A 15,925-nucleotide genomic window follows, 5' to 3' on the forward strand; every position below is an offset into this window, starting at 1 on the left:
TGACAGCCATCAATAGTGAATGCTGTCAATAAATTTGTAAACATAGAAAAAATTGGTCTTCGTTATGTGATACGATTAGGGCCTCCAGTTTCAACAAAAGTTTAAATCTCAAGTAGGCATGGGTAACTGAATTTTGAACAGGTTCAAAAATACGGTTCGAACGCTTTGAGCTGTTGAGCTGCAGCTCAAACTTCTAAAAAGTGGCTCACAGCTCACAGCGGTACATTGTGAGTTTCATTTGAATCTGATCTGCGAACCGGTTCAAAGCTTCAACTCAAATACTTGAGCTGCGAGCTGACCTGCAGCTGAAAATATAATCTTGAGTTACCCATGCCTAGTCTCAAGACTGAGACGAGACTCTGAAATGAACTGACATCTTGAGACTTTTCGAGACTTCTCGATACTAACAATGATTCTAAAAATAAATGTTGAAAAGTGGATGAAACATGGGTCCATCACTTTACATCCGGGACGAAGGAACAGTCAAAACAATGGACTGCAAGTGGAGAATCAGCTCCAAAGAAGGTTACATCCGCTGGCAAGAATTTTTTGCACCACAGAATGAGGACACATTGCAGTGCAAAACCACCTTCAAAACAAATATAACATGTTGACTTTGCCAGAATTTAACCTGGAACCTTAAGCACGGTATGTGAATGCGCCAACTGCTACACAACGTGATGGATTTATCTACACTTAAATTCCCTTTTCAGGATTTTAATTTAAAAGTAGGCAGGTTTAAAAGTGAGGAGAGTCTCTTCACGTGATGAAGCCATTTTGTACTATTGGTTGATCATTTTTTGTACATTTTTAATCCACGGTCTACCTCTGAGAAACCTTTCTAGCCATTTTCTTGACATGTTAATGTGGTGAATTCAGTATCTACCATTGAGGTATCGTTCAAAACTCTGTCTCCCACTAACGGACCATTCTCTTTACACCATTACTGATTAGGATCTACGACTGATAATCAATCGTATATGCTCCGCCACTGACAACTTGTTCACTATCAAACATTATTTATCAGTCTTTGAATATGCATTCTTCTTCTGTCAGTTCTGTTAAATAAACCAAAAAAAAAATAGCTACTAAACCAGGTGTAAAAGAAACAAGCATAATTTACTTACATTTATCGGCAAGGTTTTTGGTCTCCGCGACACCAGCGTCAACTAGATTCTGTCCCTGCTCGGCTACGTTGCTAGCCTGATCTTCTACGCTTTCAGATATCCTAACCATTTTGTCATTGGCCGCCTGCTGCATGCTTTCGCTCTTGTCTGCGACCGCGCCAGCCATATGTTGAAGCTTGCTGCCGGCAGCGTCTGTCTTTGCACTCAAATCTCCAGACAAATCATCGAGTTTGTTTCCCAGAGCATCTTTTTTCGAATGAAACCCCTCAGAAAGCTGTTCAGACATGTGATGTAGACTTTCACCAGCTTCGTCTTTCCGCGCACTCAAATCTTTGGACAGACCGTCAAATTTGTTGCCGACCGCATCTGTTGTCGATTGCACCTGTCCAGAAAGCTGTTCGGACAAATGGTGCAATTTGTCGCCGGCTTCGTCCCTCCGTGCACTTAAATCTTTGGACAGACCGTCAAATTTGTTGCCGACCGCATCTGTTGTCGATTGCACCTGTCCCGAAAGCTGTTCGGACATATGGTGCAATTTGTCGCCCGCTTCGTCCTTTCGCGCACTCATGTCTTTGGACATTTCACCAAATTTGTTGCCGACTGCGTCTTTTGTCGACTGCCACTCTCCTGAAACCTGTTCGGACATGTGTTCTAAATGATCGCCCGCTTCGTCGCGTCTCGCACTGAAGTCTTTTGACAAATCGTCAAATTTATTGCCAACAGTGTCTTTTTTCGATTGCAGCTCTCCTGAAATGTTCTCACTCATTTGATGCAGATGTTCTCCCGCTTCGTCTCGTCGCGCACTGAAATCCTTTGATAAATCATCAAATTGATTGCTGATGGCGTCTTTTTTTGACGTTACCTCTCCTGATAATTGTTCAGACATGTGCCGTAAGTTGTCACTAGCTTCGTCCCTCCGATTGCTTATGTTTTGAGATAAATCATCAAATTTGTTGCCAACAGCGTCTTTCTTTGACGTCACTTCCCCAGTAAACTGTTCAGACATCTCGTCCAAGAGATTGCCAACATCTTCACCCTTTTGACTGATTCGACTGCCGAGTTCATCATGTTTACTGGCGGCATCAGCAGAAAACTGGTTAAACTTTCCCATCAGTCCGCTTCCCTGTTCACTGACTTTGGACGAGAACTGATCAAATCGGCCGGAAAGATCGTTGCCTTTTTGCTGAAAGTCATCAGAGAGATTCCCATACTTTTGGTTCAAGTTATCACTGTGCTCTGATGAGAACTGTTGTACCCTCTGTGTCAATTGGTCTTCTTTCTCTTTAATACTGCCGGAGACGTCTTCGTACTTTCTCATCAGCTCGTCACTGAAGTCGTTAGACATGTCTTCATACTGTTTAGAGAACTGGTCACCTCTGTCGTCAAAGTCACTAGAGATCTGTCCAACTTTCTGAACGAGGAAATCTTCCTTCTCGCCTATGTCCCCAGCCAGTTCGCTCATCTTCTGGTTGAATCCGTCCTCTTTATCTCGGAGGCCGTGGATCAATGAGTCCTTTTTGTCTTGTACATCATCTGTAACCGTTGTATATCTCGCTTCTAGGTTGTCACTTAGATCCAGTAGTTTTTTGTCGGCTTTTTCTGGTAAATCATATTTTAAAGAATCGACGGATTCTTCGACATCGTCTTTGATCCCAAAGACTTTCTTTCCCATGCCAATTATTTTACTTCCTAATTTATCTTTTCCTTTTTTCGTCTCCTTTTGGACATTGTCCGCTGCGTCCTTGATTTTGTTAGATCCCTCTTTCAATCTTTCATCGACTTCTGAGCCGAACTCTTCTAGTTTTCCTTTGACTTGTTCTTCCGAGTCTGCGAGCACATTATCCATTCGATCCTTTGCTTTCTTTTCCGTTTTGTAGAAAACTTCATGGACCTCTTCTCTCTCATCTTCGAGATCTTTTTTGAACTCGGCTACCTTCTCATCAATGTCCGTTTTGATATCTTCATCAATAATGAGTCTGGTGTTGTAAACATCGTCACTGGCTTCTTGTTTGCGCTTGGGTTGTGCGAGAGTACCGAACATGTCTTCCACCTTGTCCAAGAGATCTTCTTTGATGATCTTAGCGGGGGAGGGAGACTTAGACTTTTCTTTGATTTTGATATCCGGGGATGGAGACTTTGATTTGGCTTTGATATCCGGAGATGGCGACTTCGATTTGGTTTTGATATCTGGTGACGGCGACTTTGACTTTTCTTTAATATCTGGTGAAGGCGATTTTGATTTATCTTTAATAATTGGTGACGGTATCTTTGACTTTTTCTTTCCATCATCGAGGGGTGTCATTCCTTTAGCATCATCCTTGATATCTGGGGTAGCATCTCTCTTATCAGGCAAGACTCTGGGTAGATCTGGCGACATGGATCTGTCTTTTGGTTCTGGGGTTTCCGGTTTCTCTTGAACGGGGGGAGTTTTGGACTTTTCCTTAACTGGAACCGGGCTAGGAGACTTCTTTCTCCTCTCCATAGTCGACGCTTTCTCTTCATCCGAATCGAATATCTCCAGAGACTGGCGAGCCGGTTTTGGTGGTGGCTTTCTGCTGTCAATGTCAGAATGTCCACCATTTTGGATCACTAGAAGAAACAAAGAAATTAAACTATCACTAAGAGGGTAATCCGCTAAAATTATGGTTTGGTAGAGCTTGAATTTTGTTTGATTTTAGAGTAATTTTTAATGTTTGTAATTTCATAAAATATGTAATACATCATATTATCTAGTACTTCTTTGAAGGTTACAAGTTGAGACTATGACACTCTATCTCTGGTATTGGCAGAAGTGTCCACAATCACTTATGTAACTAGCCACCAGCCGCTACAAAACGGAAACGAGCCAAGACAGATTTTTTTCGATCAGCACTGGTACAAGACATCAAGCACAACGTCGAAACCGATACCTGATAGTTTCGTAAATTCAACTCATTTTACCGCAACAGCTCAAATCATTCAGTATCGTGTCTGTATTTCATATTACATCTAATGTATGCTAAGTAAGATATTAAAATTTGTAATAAACTCCATGTAATATGTAAGTGAACCTTTTCATTCGAATACACGCAACCTGGTTACGCCACATTACTCTGTGTGTATAGCACATTGACCAGGTTGAGGCGTTCAAATTTATTTGCTACCTACTGGGCCCTGGTTAAGGTGTTGCAATACATACCGTGGGTACCAATTGTTGTCCCGGTCCCATAATAACAACTGAACTGATCGTGTGTGCATGTGCTTTTGATATTCTCACCGCGATCGCGAATAAGTTATTTTGCGAACAATAACTCATTAAATCCACGGTGTCATATAATCGCATTTAATATTCAAGAAAACACGGCAAGTGCCCCTCCTTCCTGACCACAGGATCTAATCTGATCCTGGCTGCCGCGAGAGAAGTTCTAAACAATATAGATGCCAGAACCCAGTACAAGGTGGATAATTGCATTCATTGTATTTATAGTTATTTGAGCACTTTATTTTATGGAATTATACATATAAATATAAATCTCACCCAGTCCAGATATTTGACCATTAGCTTTTGCTTCTTTGTTGAGAAGGTCCTTGATGGGCTTCGTTCCTTTGGGTTCAAACTAAAAAATGCAACAAAAAAAAATGTTATCGGCGTGAACTAGTAATAACAATGGTGAAATAAAATCAATATAAATATTCGTTAACAATTCTCATACCTTGTGGTCATCGTCTTCGGAGTCCATTTCCGTGTGCCTCGGGAGCGACAGGTGGCCGTGGCGGCCGAGGGAGTCTCCCCAGTGGCCGCGGAGATCATCATTCAACGCATCGAACCCTGCAGACAGTACTTATTTAGTAAATCGTCATCAGAGTGGAAATACTCCATAGGAGAGTGAATAAGATACAGAAAAACCTCGTTTTTACGTTCCTCAATTTTACATTTTCTCGTCTAGAAGTTTGGGAAAGGTTCATTCTAGCGCGGTGTTTGTTCAATCTGCAGTGCCCTGGGCGGGCTCTAGTGATAACCCTCACTTGATGAGGCTGAGCTTTATTAGGTCGAAAGCAAACCTTTGCCAGTACCCTCTTATTAGTTCTTTCGAATGGTCATCACCAGGTACTTTTTTCCAAAGCATTACGCTCTCATTATTCGACATACACATTCTTTCATTTTCACATTCCTCACCGCGAGAGCGATTGACCCGATTAATGGACTTACCAGACTGGTCTAAGTTGAGGCAGTCCAGGTGTGACTTGGCGGCCCGTGGAGCCACAGACCTCGGGAGCTGGACATCCAGGGCGCACGACGCTGCTCCTCCCACTTCTCCCCGGGAAGCCTGCAAACGTTATCACAATAAATTCAGTTCAGTTAGCGCCGCATGGTGGCGTTTCTTCAAAAGACAAATTTGACAAAATTATTATTGTATTTGGTGGGAAAATACCTGTGGTTGTACACAAAGATTTAGATATATTAAAAATACTGTTTATTTTATACTGAATGTATCCAGAAAGCATGTCACGCTTGTAGTCTTTGCCATCGCAGAGCTGTGATAACAGATTTGCGCATGCGTGGTACTGACCCTGATCTATTGAGAAGGAGTCGACGCCATTTATTTACTTATAAACAGTTCATTACACATTTTTTGAGACATAAGTCCCAAATCCATGGGACTTAAAGTCCTGTGTTGAGTTGGGACGAGTAATTAGTTAACACAGACATACGAGTATATCACCACAAATGTTATTTTGGGTCAGAAACATACCAATATTTTTTTTTAAATATGTGGCACATCAATATGGCAAACAGTAAACTCAAACATTCGGAAAATCATCAACGAGTTTCCAACTCAAATTCTTCCCACTAAGGAAAATCCGGTCCTTAACTCCTCTCTTGAAAATGGTTTTGTCCTTGAGAGCTTAATACGCTCTTTCAAAATATTCTCGGTGCGATAAAGGAGACATGTCTCTGAGCAAAAGTCATACGGTTTGGGTATGACATAATTGGTGCCCTGGGAAAATCTCGTACGAACATTTTGCTGAGATCTCTCCTTATTGTTTGACCAGAAGTGCTTCTTTTAAGCACAGTTGTCTCATGTCCAGCACTTTCGTGTATTGGAACAACTGGTCTGACGAGCATGTTGGAGGGTGCCGGAATATTATTCTCAATATCGATCAAATTCTTGTACTCCGACACAGTTATTAACATTAATGGTCTGGTCTGATTTACGAATGGACTCTGAACCCAGTCGATTCCCTGTAACACCTCCGGGAAATATTAATTCAAGGATTTTTTGAGGTTCAATAAATGCCCATTTATGGTTTTCTCTCGAAACCCCTGTGATCATTCAAAAGCTGAACATTACCTTTGGCTCACTCATGAAATAGATTCGCCCGGCTGCCATATCTTCAGGATCCTTGACCCTCACAGAGAATTCACACCGGTTATCCTTGAAGGCCTGGAAATAAATTATTTTAATTACTAAACAGTAATCCTTTAGAAATTGTTTTTTATTAGGCTTGACCTAGACTTAGGTTAGAAAGGTGAGATCCAGCTTCAGAAAAGAATTTACGACGCATACAGTCAAATTCCCATATGATATACCTCAAACTTGAAGTTGAGTTGATGGCCGGCCTTGGAGACGGGCACCAAGTTGCCGGAGAACTCGAGGAAGAGACTCTTGCTGTCCATGAGGATGATGGGAGATGACTGCGCCAGCTCCGTATAGTGTTCCTAGAAGAAATAAACATAAGGCATTTAGAAACATCATCATCACCCAGTGTTTTATTTTATTTTATTTTATTAACATAAACGGCAAATCTGCCATTTACAAAAATTTATAATACTAACATACTTGGCTTAATATATATTTTTTTTTAATACATATATTTCCTTTTACCCAAGATTTATAAAAAAAATTAAACCTAAAAATAATGTGTTGCATAGGATACTGCATTTATGGATCTCCTGACAGCCTTCATGCGTGAATTTGGAGCCTGCTAAACTTAGTCGCATTCAAATTGGATTGGAGTTGCACCGTAATCTTTGCCAAGGGAGGTCACGTTCCGTGAGCTCCGTTAGTGAAAAATTTACAAACAGCGATATTAGTGGTTTTTTCTGCGTTTTTTTATATGTGTTATACATCGTTCGACTCGTGTTTTTTATGCGCGTCTAACAGTGTTTTTAGTTTTTATGTACGTGTTTTGTTTTGTTAAAAAATAGTAAAAAAGTGTTTTTTCGCGTTAAAAAGTGCCGTTTTTTAGAACGCTGCCCTTATGGTAGCGTTTTTCATAAATATTTTTTGCTCATTTTGTGCACCGTCAAAAGACCTTTAAAAAAGTCCGCGGTAGATATATACTACCACCTACCGTTTTCGAGACAGACTGTTTTTTCACTTTGCCACGTGGTTGTGAAAAAATCCGTTTGTCACGCAACATAGTGTTGTGATATATAAATCTGCGCGGATTAGTAAGACGAACTCAAAACTAGTTTCATAAGTTAAAAAAAGTGAAATTTAGTGACAATACTGTGTAAATAACTAAAAATTGACCTTTTTTGCTGAACGCTCTTTTTGTGGTGAAAGATAAAATTGTGCAATAAACACTATTAGACGCGGCTCGACCAGAGGAACATTTAAGTCCGCGACAGCACATTTTTATCTTTTATGGTTCGGAAGTTATTGCGTATTTTCGGTTTTATACCTACGTTGGTTGAGTGAGAAACCACCTGTGGGGTCCCACAGGGTAGGAGGTTTGGGTGCGTTGTTTCCTGGGGCGTTCTCTCGACTGTGCAGTCGATTCTTCGTGTGCTTGAGGAGCGTCCTTCACTTTTGTGCCCTTCCCTTCCCCTTACCCACGGCTTTCGAGCACTCTTCCGTCACGTAGGTGGCACTCCGCGAACCTGAGGACCAGCTAGCTTTTTCCGGCTGTGCATCGACGCCAACTAGAGGACTCACCCCCTCTTAGTGGGTGTTCGGTGTATCAGTTGCGGGCGGAGGGTACGTGAGCGAGGGAGTTACCCCCCAACCTCTCAAACCACTTCGCTCCCGGGGTAGTGTCAGGTTTGTCCGGCTGCGGGCGGGGTTGCCGGGGACAGGTCGTCGGACCAGAACCGGTTATATTTCGTTCGCGGTTGTGAGGCTATATCCTCCTCGGGCTAGGGTTTAGTTTTTGCGGCTGCCCTCGGTTGGCGGGAAGGAATTTATTTTTCTTTTGGCCATTCTCGAGGTTTGGTAACGGGTTGGCGCGCAGGTGTCGAGTACCCACTCTAGTCCTGCAGTGACCAGCTTTCGCTTAGATTAGATTCACCGGTCCTCGTTAAGGTCGCATTCCTGGTCGACCACCTCAGCTGCTTGACCTGTTTTTACTAACAGGATCAAATCAGCGCAGGTGATTGGACGGTTTCCGTCGAGCGTTGTTTTACCTCACCCGGAATCTCCGAGTGAGGGTGTAGACACTCCGTCTCCAGCTTCCAGCTGAAGAGGGACGCCGACGTCCTTCCAGGTCCAATCCCGACCGCAAATCAGCAGCTGGGAATGTCGACGCCGGAGAGAAAGGCCACGGCGACGCCTTCGCCTGCAAAGAACCCCTTCGAGACGTCAATTTTGACGCCTCGTTCTCCCCCTGTCATTATTAGATCGAAAAGCAGCCCGGAACTGAAGATCAAGAAGGACCAGCCGAAGAAAGGAAATCCCGTCATGGAAAAAAAGCCCGAGCAACCCAAGAAGCTGCAGCAACTGAAGAAATCGACTCGCCAGACCCAAGCCAAGGCAAAAGAGGCAATCCCGAAGACAGCCGATACAAAGGAGCCGACTCCCTCTTGTTCTGGGACAACGTCCCAAACAGCACCAAGGTCAAAGGTACCAACCCCTTCGACTTCGCTAATCGCTTCCCAGAGGACCCCCCCGCCCACTTCGAGCCAGAAAATAAGCCAAGAAAGTAAGTCAGAAGACATGCCTCTCGACGCCATGTCTTTGAACATGATAACCCTTTCGACCAAAGGCTTGCGCATGGTGGACCCTTTGAAAGGGAATATTACAAAAGAGACCCGCGAAGGCCTGATGAATCTGTTTACAGACATCATCGATTTGGCCTCCGCGATGTCCAGAAAATCCCAGCAGCAAGAGACGACTTATTTGAAAGAAAAAATCGCTCTGATGCAGAGAAGTGTCTTCGCCAATGCTCCATCTTCAGCCAGTCCGAAAAGCTATGCTTCCATGGCAGCATCAGGATCCTCCCATGCTGTCATCATCAGTTCTTCGGACAAATCCAAGACGAGCTCTGACATCATGGCTTCATTGAGACAGGATGTCAGACCATCCGTCTTGAAGGTCGGAGTAAGTGCCATGATTCCAGCTAAGGATAACAAGGTTATCATTAAGCTCCCAACGTCCAATGATGCCGAAACTATAAGGGCTGCTCTCCCAAGGTTGACCAAGGGAAACCTGGTCGCCAAGGAGGGCAAAAGGTTAATGCCGACAGTCCTGCTGAAAGGCATTGAAAAAGAAACCCACGATGAAGACCTGATCGAATACATTCTCCAGCAGAATGACTCGATCTTCGAGGCCGCGGGGGAAAACAAAGACGCTTTAAAGTTGCAAAGGTCATTCCGCAACAAGAACAGTGAGCGTTTGAGAAATGCCGTCCTACTTGTGAGCAAGGAGGTGAGAGAAGCCATGATCAGCCAAGGCCGAATCAGCATCGGTTATCAGAGGGTGCAGGTCGAAGACAGCTGCCCCTTAATGCAATGCTACAAATGCATGGGCTTTGGTCATTCTGTGGCAAGATGCCTGGAAAATAAAGACCGTTGCTTGCATTGTGCAGGAGACCACAAATCTATAACCTGCACCAAGAAGGACAAAGAAACCGATTATCGATGCTGGAACTGCATCAAGATGGCTAAGGGTAAAACCGAGGCATCTAAGCACAGGGCCAACGATAGGGAATGTCCCTATCGAATCAAAATGATGATGAGAACTATGGAGAGAGTCAATTATGGCTAGCTCCATTCTGACAACCACAACCGGGATCCATTCACACATCGCCGGCGCGACTAAAGTTATACAATGGAACCTGGGCCGCTGCAAAGCGGCACAAGAAGAAGCACTGGCCAACAGACGGGGGGCGGATTTACTGCTGCTTCAGGAGCCTTACACGGGCAACACAGGCAAAATTAATGCATCGGGAATTACCGTCTATCAATCGGTAACATCATCGCAGTATGTCTGTAAAGCAGCGGTTATAATCTGCAAACCCAATTTAAATGGAATTCTGTTGAGTAAATACAGTGACTCTAATACAACGCTGGTTCAAATAACAACTGACGCCGGACCCATGGTAATCGGATCCATGTACGTGGAACCAACCTCGGATGTTGCTCCCGCACTAGACAAACTCAGGCTCCTGGGAGATGTTCCCATTCTCATAGGAGGTGATCTTAACGCCAAAAATGTGTGGTGGGGAAGCGCAAGAACGGACCGAAAGGGCGAAAAAGTTGCAGATTTCTTGTCTGAACTTAATTTGCACACCTTGAATGAAGGTAATCGGCCCACTTTCGAGGCCTTTCGCGGTCACCTCCACCTCAAGAGCGTTATTGACATAACATTCTGCTCTTCAAGTCTGATAGACACCGTCGACAGATGGAGAGTGGAGTCTAACAATAACCATCTTAGTGATCACAATCCTATATACTTCGAAATTTCAGCCAGAATATGGAACCCTACGGAAACCAAAACGGCCATTTATAACAACAAAAAGGCCAACTGGGAGAAATTTTCGAAAGAAGTTCGACGTAAATTAAAGGAACGTAAAATATCACAGATTTCTTTCTCCGAAGTAAGTAACTCGCTGGATTTGGAGAAGAAAATCATTTTGTTGATGGAAATTTTAGACGAATCGTGCAAAGCAAGTATACCAATCAGGAAACCCTTCAAAAGGCAACCCTGTCCTTGGTGGAACACTGAGCTCGATAAACTAAAGAAAGTTGCTAGGAAATGCAGGCACAGGCTTCAGAACTCAAGTTCTCTCCGTAGAGAGACTAAGACACTTCCTGAGTACCTCGAGGCTAAACAAGCCTACAAAATCGCCATTGAAAAAGCAAAAACGGAATCCTGGAAGAATTACTGCGGCTCTCAAAACAGAGAAACCGCCTGGTCTGCAATTCACAGAGTGCTGGTCAACCGGAAAAAGACTACTCCATTAGCGACGCTTAAGGATGGCAGCGAATACTTGGCTTCGGCTGAGGAAAGCGCTAGACGTCTATTGGAGAGGTTCTTTCCGGACGACAATACACAACAAGAGACTAGTGAGCAAATCGACATCAGGCGGATAGCAGAAATCATACCTTATACAGAAAGCGACCCGATATTTACGGCAGAGGAGATTGAGGATATAATATCAAATATTAATCCAGAAAAGGCGCCCGGTGAAGACCATTTCACCGCGGACATCTGCCTTCACTTCTTCAATGTGAACAGGTCTCTGGTGCTGGGTATGTATAATGCATGTCTCAGAGTGAGCCACTTTCCATCTCAATGGAAAATAGCGAAGGTCATTGTCATACCCAAACCGGGAAAGGATGACCTTCAAGACATCAAGTCCTACAGACCGATCGGACTTATCTCGGTATTTGGCAAAGTACTAGAAAAGCTGATGATCAATCGGATCAACTGGCATTTTCATCGCAAAGGTAAGTTGAGTCAGAAACAATACGGATTTACACCCCAGAAATCAACAGAAGACGCTCTTAACGCATCAGTTAAGGTAATCAGGAGTGCACTGCATGACAAGAAAATGATCATAGCGATCTCGCTCGACATAAGAGGAGCCTTTGATAACGCTTGGTGGCCATTTTTAATGTGCCAACTGAGCAATAAGAAGTGCCCTCGAAACTTGTTCATGTTGGTGAAGAGCTATCATCAACAAAGGAAAGTTGTATTGTCACACTTCGATGCCACTCTCGAAAAGGTAACGACCAAAGGATGCGTTCAGGGATCCTCCTGTGGACCGAGCTTCTGGAATTACATCTTAGATGATGTACTCCAGAAAGACTTGGGTGCGGGAGTCGAACTGAAGGCATTTGCGGACGACCTTCTCTTGACAGCCGTGGCAGACAATACAACAGAACTTGAGAGGATGACAGACAATGCGCTGAAGATTATCACAACATGGGGCTCAAAAGCTAAACTCCAATTCGCTGAAGACAAAACCAACGTGATGTTTATAACCAGAAGAAAGGACCGCCAGCCAACCATTCATATGAACGGAGTCCAGTTGAACTATGTGGACCACTTTAAGGTTTTGGGTCTTACCATAGATCGCAACCTAAATTGGTCCAAACACGTTGACGGTGTTTGTAAAAAAGCCGCAGGTATTACAAACAAACTCGTGAGAGCCGCCAAACCCACATGGGGTGCATCGCCGGAGGTTATGCAGCAAATATACGTAGGCGCTGTAGAGCCTCTGATTACGTACGCCTCAAGCGTGTGGGTGGACGCGGTCAACAGGAAAGTCAATCGGAAGAAATTGAACTCCATCCAACGACAAATAGCCATCAGGTCATGCAAGGGATACAGAACAATCTCCTTGGTATCAGCACAGGTTTTAAGTGGATTCATGCCACTCGATTTGAGAATCAGGGAGCTTGCAGAAGCATATGAGGTGAAGAAGAGCCTCACTTTGCAAGACTTGCCACAGGACAGATTTTACCAGGGAGTGGGAGACTATTTCTCACTTCCTCATCCGGCGGAGCGCTATCCGATAGATCACGGCTATGATGATCAGGTTCTGCCTGGGACGGCGCAGGAAGAGTTGAGGATCTACACAGATGGCAGTCTCTTGGACGGCAAAGTGGGTGCAGCGTTTGTACCTTACGATGGCGTCAGAGAGCTGCCGTCGAGAAAGTTGAAACTCGGCGATTTCTGCTCCGTGTTTCAGGCGGAACTCTTTGCGATCAGAGAAGCCCTGGTCTATGTTTTGAAGAAACCACCAAACAGATGGAAGAAAATAACGATCCTGACAGATTGCAAATCTGGCGTCCATGCAATAACTGACCGAAATTCGGTCAACCCTATTGTAATGGACATTAGAACAGATATCCAGAAGCTTCGATGCAGACACCAGGACGTGTACATCGGCTGGATACGGGGACACTGCGGAATCCTTGGCAACGAAAAGGCTGACGAAAAGGCTCGGGAAGCTACACTCAAGAAGACAGCCCCCGATTTTGCCGATTTCCCGCTCAGTTTTGCCAAAAGGAAAATAAGAAGCAGAACCCTTCAAGTCTGGAACGATCGTTATTTAAGTGAACCTACCGGAAGTATAACTAAAATGTTTTTCCCTACCATTTTCCATGCCTTTGATTTCAGGAGAAAGCAGAATGCTGGCTACGAGCTCACCCAGATGCTTACGGGTCACGGTGGGTTTATGAGCTACCTGCATCGCTTCAAGATCTCCGAAATCGACAGCTGCCCATGCGACGATGAAACTCCTCAAGATGTCCCTCACCTGTTGATGCATTGCCCCCTTTTCAGCTTTCAAAGACAACAGCTGGAGGCGCGCTGCAGAAGCTTGGGTGAAGATCTATGCGACATCCCATCGGTGATAGGTAATAAAGAACTCACACGAGAGGTAGTATTATACATGATCAATATAGTGCAGGCTATTGGTAAAATAAACCAAAGTAGGGAAGAAAATGCCGAACACTCCTCTAGTGGAACGGAAGGCCTGTTGACTACTGCCAACAGGCCGGCTTCTCCTGAAGAGTTTTGAGTGGTTTCCTCTCCACATAAGCAAATGCTGAGAAGTTCCTGATTGGCCCACATTAGTATATCCCACCTGATCCCAACAGTTTAGATCAATTTAAAGAAATTTAATTGCAGAAAAATCCACTTTTGAAATATAAACCTTGTATATTATAAGCAAGGTAAATAATAAAGCAACTCCTATATAAAAAAAAAAAAAAAAAAAGTCGCATTCAAAGCTCTTTTTGAAAGCTGCCATTTTTCATTACATAAACTCATCATCACGATTATAATTTCCCTATGTGCACTAAGTGGTGTATGGGGCACTGAATTGGTAGTCCAATCGCAGTGTATCTTGATAATTTTTGTTACATAGAAGGTGAGGCTAACAGTCTTACGACTCAGGTACCAGTCCAGGGACGGTGAAATATTGCAGCGTAAAACATTTTTATGATCAAATATTTCATGTTGAACCTCTCAAGAATCAAACCCAAGACCTCAAGCATGGTAGGTGAACATGCCAACCGCTACACTACGAGGCGGACTTTACTCCCCTTAATTTATTTTTTCAGGATTTTTACGTGAGAGAAGCCAAAAACACTCAACCGGGTTTCTAGTTCTGTTCCACACACAGAACTTTACAGACATAGATATAAACATGATCAACAATAAAAAAAATTTGATGAAAACAGATAAATAAAAAAAACATCCTTAGATAAAATACCGCCCACTTAGTGACCAAAAATGCGATCAATCTACTAAATGAAACAGCTAATTACCCCCAGCATTACAAAAATGTTGAAAACAATATTGGCCCCAAGTGTGAGCCCTGGGGAACACCACAGTTTACCCCTTAATAATTTTAAGAGTAGAATTATTTACCTGCTCCAGTAAGGTCTTGCCAAGTTGCTGATCCGTAAGACATAATACCAAGAGTCTGCCTTCCAGAGCATCCACCCTTTTCCCAAGGACCACGATGCGGGCTGTGAATGGAACCAGCAACATCTCCCTGCGGATAAAATATGAGCCATAATTATTTTTATTGAATTTCGCCTTTAAGGAACAGCGGCATTGAACAAAATGCTGGTAAATCACACAGGATAAGACTGTACAAAATAATATTCTTACTTGTAGAGTTCTGTGGCCATTTTGGTAGCATCCGTTATATTGCGACAATCCATCAACCAGAATCTGAGGACAGTAAAATAACACCATCAGATACACTTGAAATCTGATGCAATAACCGCATATACAATAGAAGGAAATGAAGTTATTATAAAAATTATATAATTTTATAGCAATTTTTTATTACTCATAATCAAACCATGTCCAAAAATTAAAATCTAGTTCGCATACATCTAATCCGGAGTACATTTATTGAGATAGAAATTAATGTGTAGGGTTTTGCTGGTTGTTAGGGGTGGAGCTCCTACCCCAGATGGAGATGAACAGAAGAAGCTATTACAATATTTCGAGTTTGTCCAAATGTTTGCAGACAAAAGACTGGATTTCACCCCCTAGGGAGTCATTAAAATTAACAAATTAAAACAGGGTTGAGAGCGACAGAGATCACTTGGAATAGATATGTCGACACTGAAGCATTAAATACCTGGCAGAAACGGTGGTTGTGAAGCTGACACAGTCACCGACTTGCGTGAGGGGCGTAGAGCCAGTGACATCTTCCCATACTGCGCTGGCTTGCCCACCCATGATGGAACAAAGCAGCCTGAGCGTGCTACCGCTTCCAGTACTGTTTGCCCCCTGGAAACAAAAAGAGACATGAATATGTCAAATTCAACATCCAAAGAAGCCAGATACCAGATGGACGCTCGAAATTCGCGTGGTTTGCTGGTTTGCGGATTTGGCGTTGCTATGCGTTATCTTTATTTACTTTACCACTGAGCCCCGATACAAATTAACGCAATTACCTACCTTGTACTGGGCTTATTCCGACCTTAATATTCGAACTTCTCTCTCGCAGCAGGCTCTATCAGATACTGTGGTCAGATCGCCACTTATCGGTTTCTTGATTATTGATTCATACAATAACACGACACAGCGGATTGGAATGACTAATGATAGCCAAAATAA

At 43.4% G+C, this 15,925-nt stretch overlaps 1 protein-coding gene across 1 annotated transcript in view; it reads right to left on the reverse strand.

The window, feature by feature from the left end:
* Window positions 1–15,925, reverse strand: part of LOC148274761 (uncharacterized) — a 125,647-nt gene that overhangs the window by 16,688 nt on the left and 93,034 nt on the right. Inside the window, exons 24-32 of the mRNA XM_088236635.1 lie at window positions 15,444–15,595; window positions 14,963–15,025; window positions 14,717–14,843; window positions 6,700–6,828; window positions 6,461–6,553; window positions 5,317–5,434; window positions 4,820–4,935; window positions 4,645–4,723; window positions 1,128–3,716 (exon numbers count right to left, since the gene is read on the reverse strand). Of these exons, the coding sequence (XP_088092761.1) occupies window positions 1,128–3,716; window positions 4,645–4,723; window positions 4,820–4,935; window positions 5,317–5,434; window positions 6,461–6,553; window positions 6,700–6,828; window positions 14,717–14,843; window positions 14,963–15,025; window positions 15,444–15,595 (3,466 nt within the window). The remainder of the gene's footprint in view (window positions 1–1,127; window positions 3,717–4,644; window positions 4,724–4,819; window positions 4,936–5,316; window positions 5,435–6,460; window positions 6,554–6,699; window positions 6,829–14,716; window positions 14,844–14,962; window positions 15,026–15,443; window positions 15,596–15,925) is intronic.

Source organism: Micrasema longulum, unplaced genomic scaffold (assembly GCF_059751315.1).
Source record: "Micrasema longulum isolate JH-2025_06_02 unplaced genomic scaffold, ASM5975131v1 h1tg001591l, whole genome shotgun sequence".
Taxonomy (NCBI): domain Eukaryota; kingdom Metazoa; phylum Arthropoda; class Insecta; order Trichoptera; family Brachycentridae; genus Micrasema; species Micrasema longulum.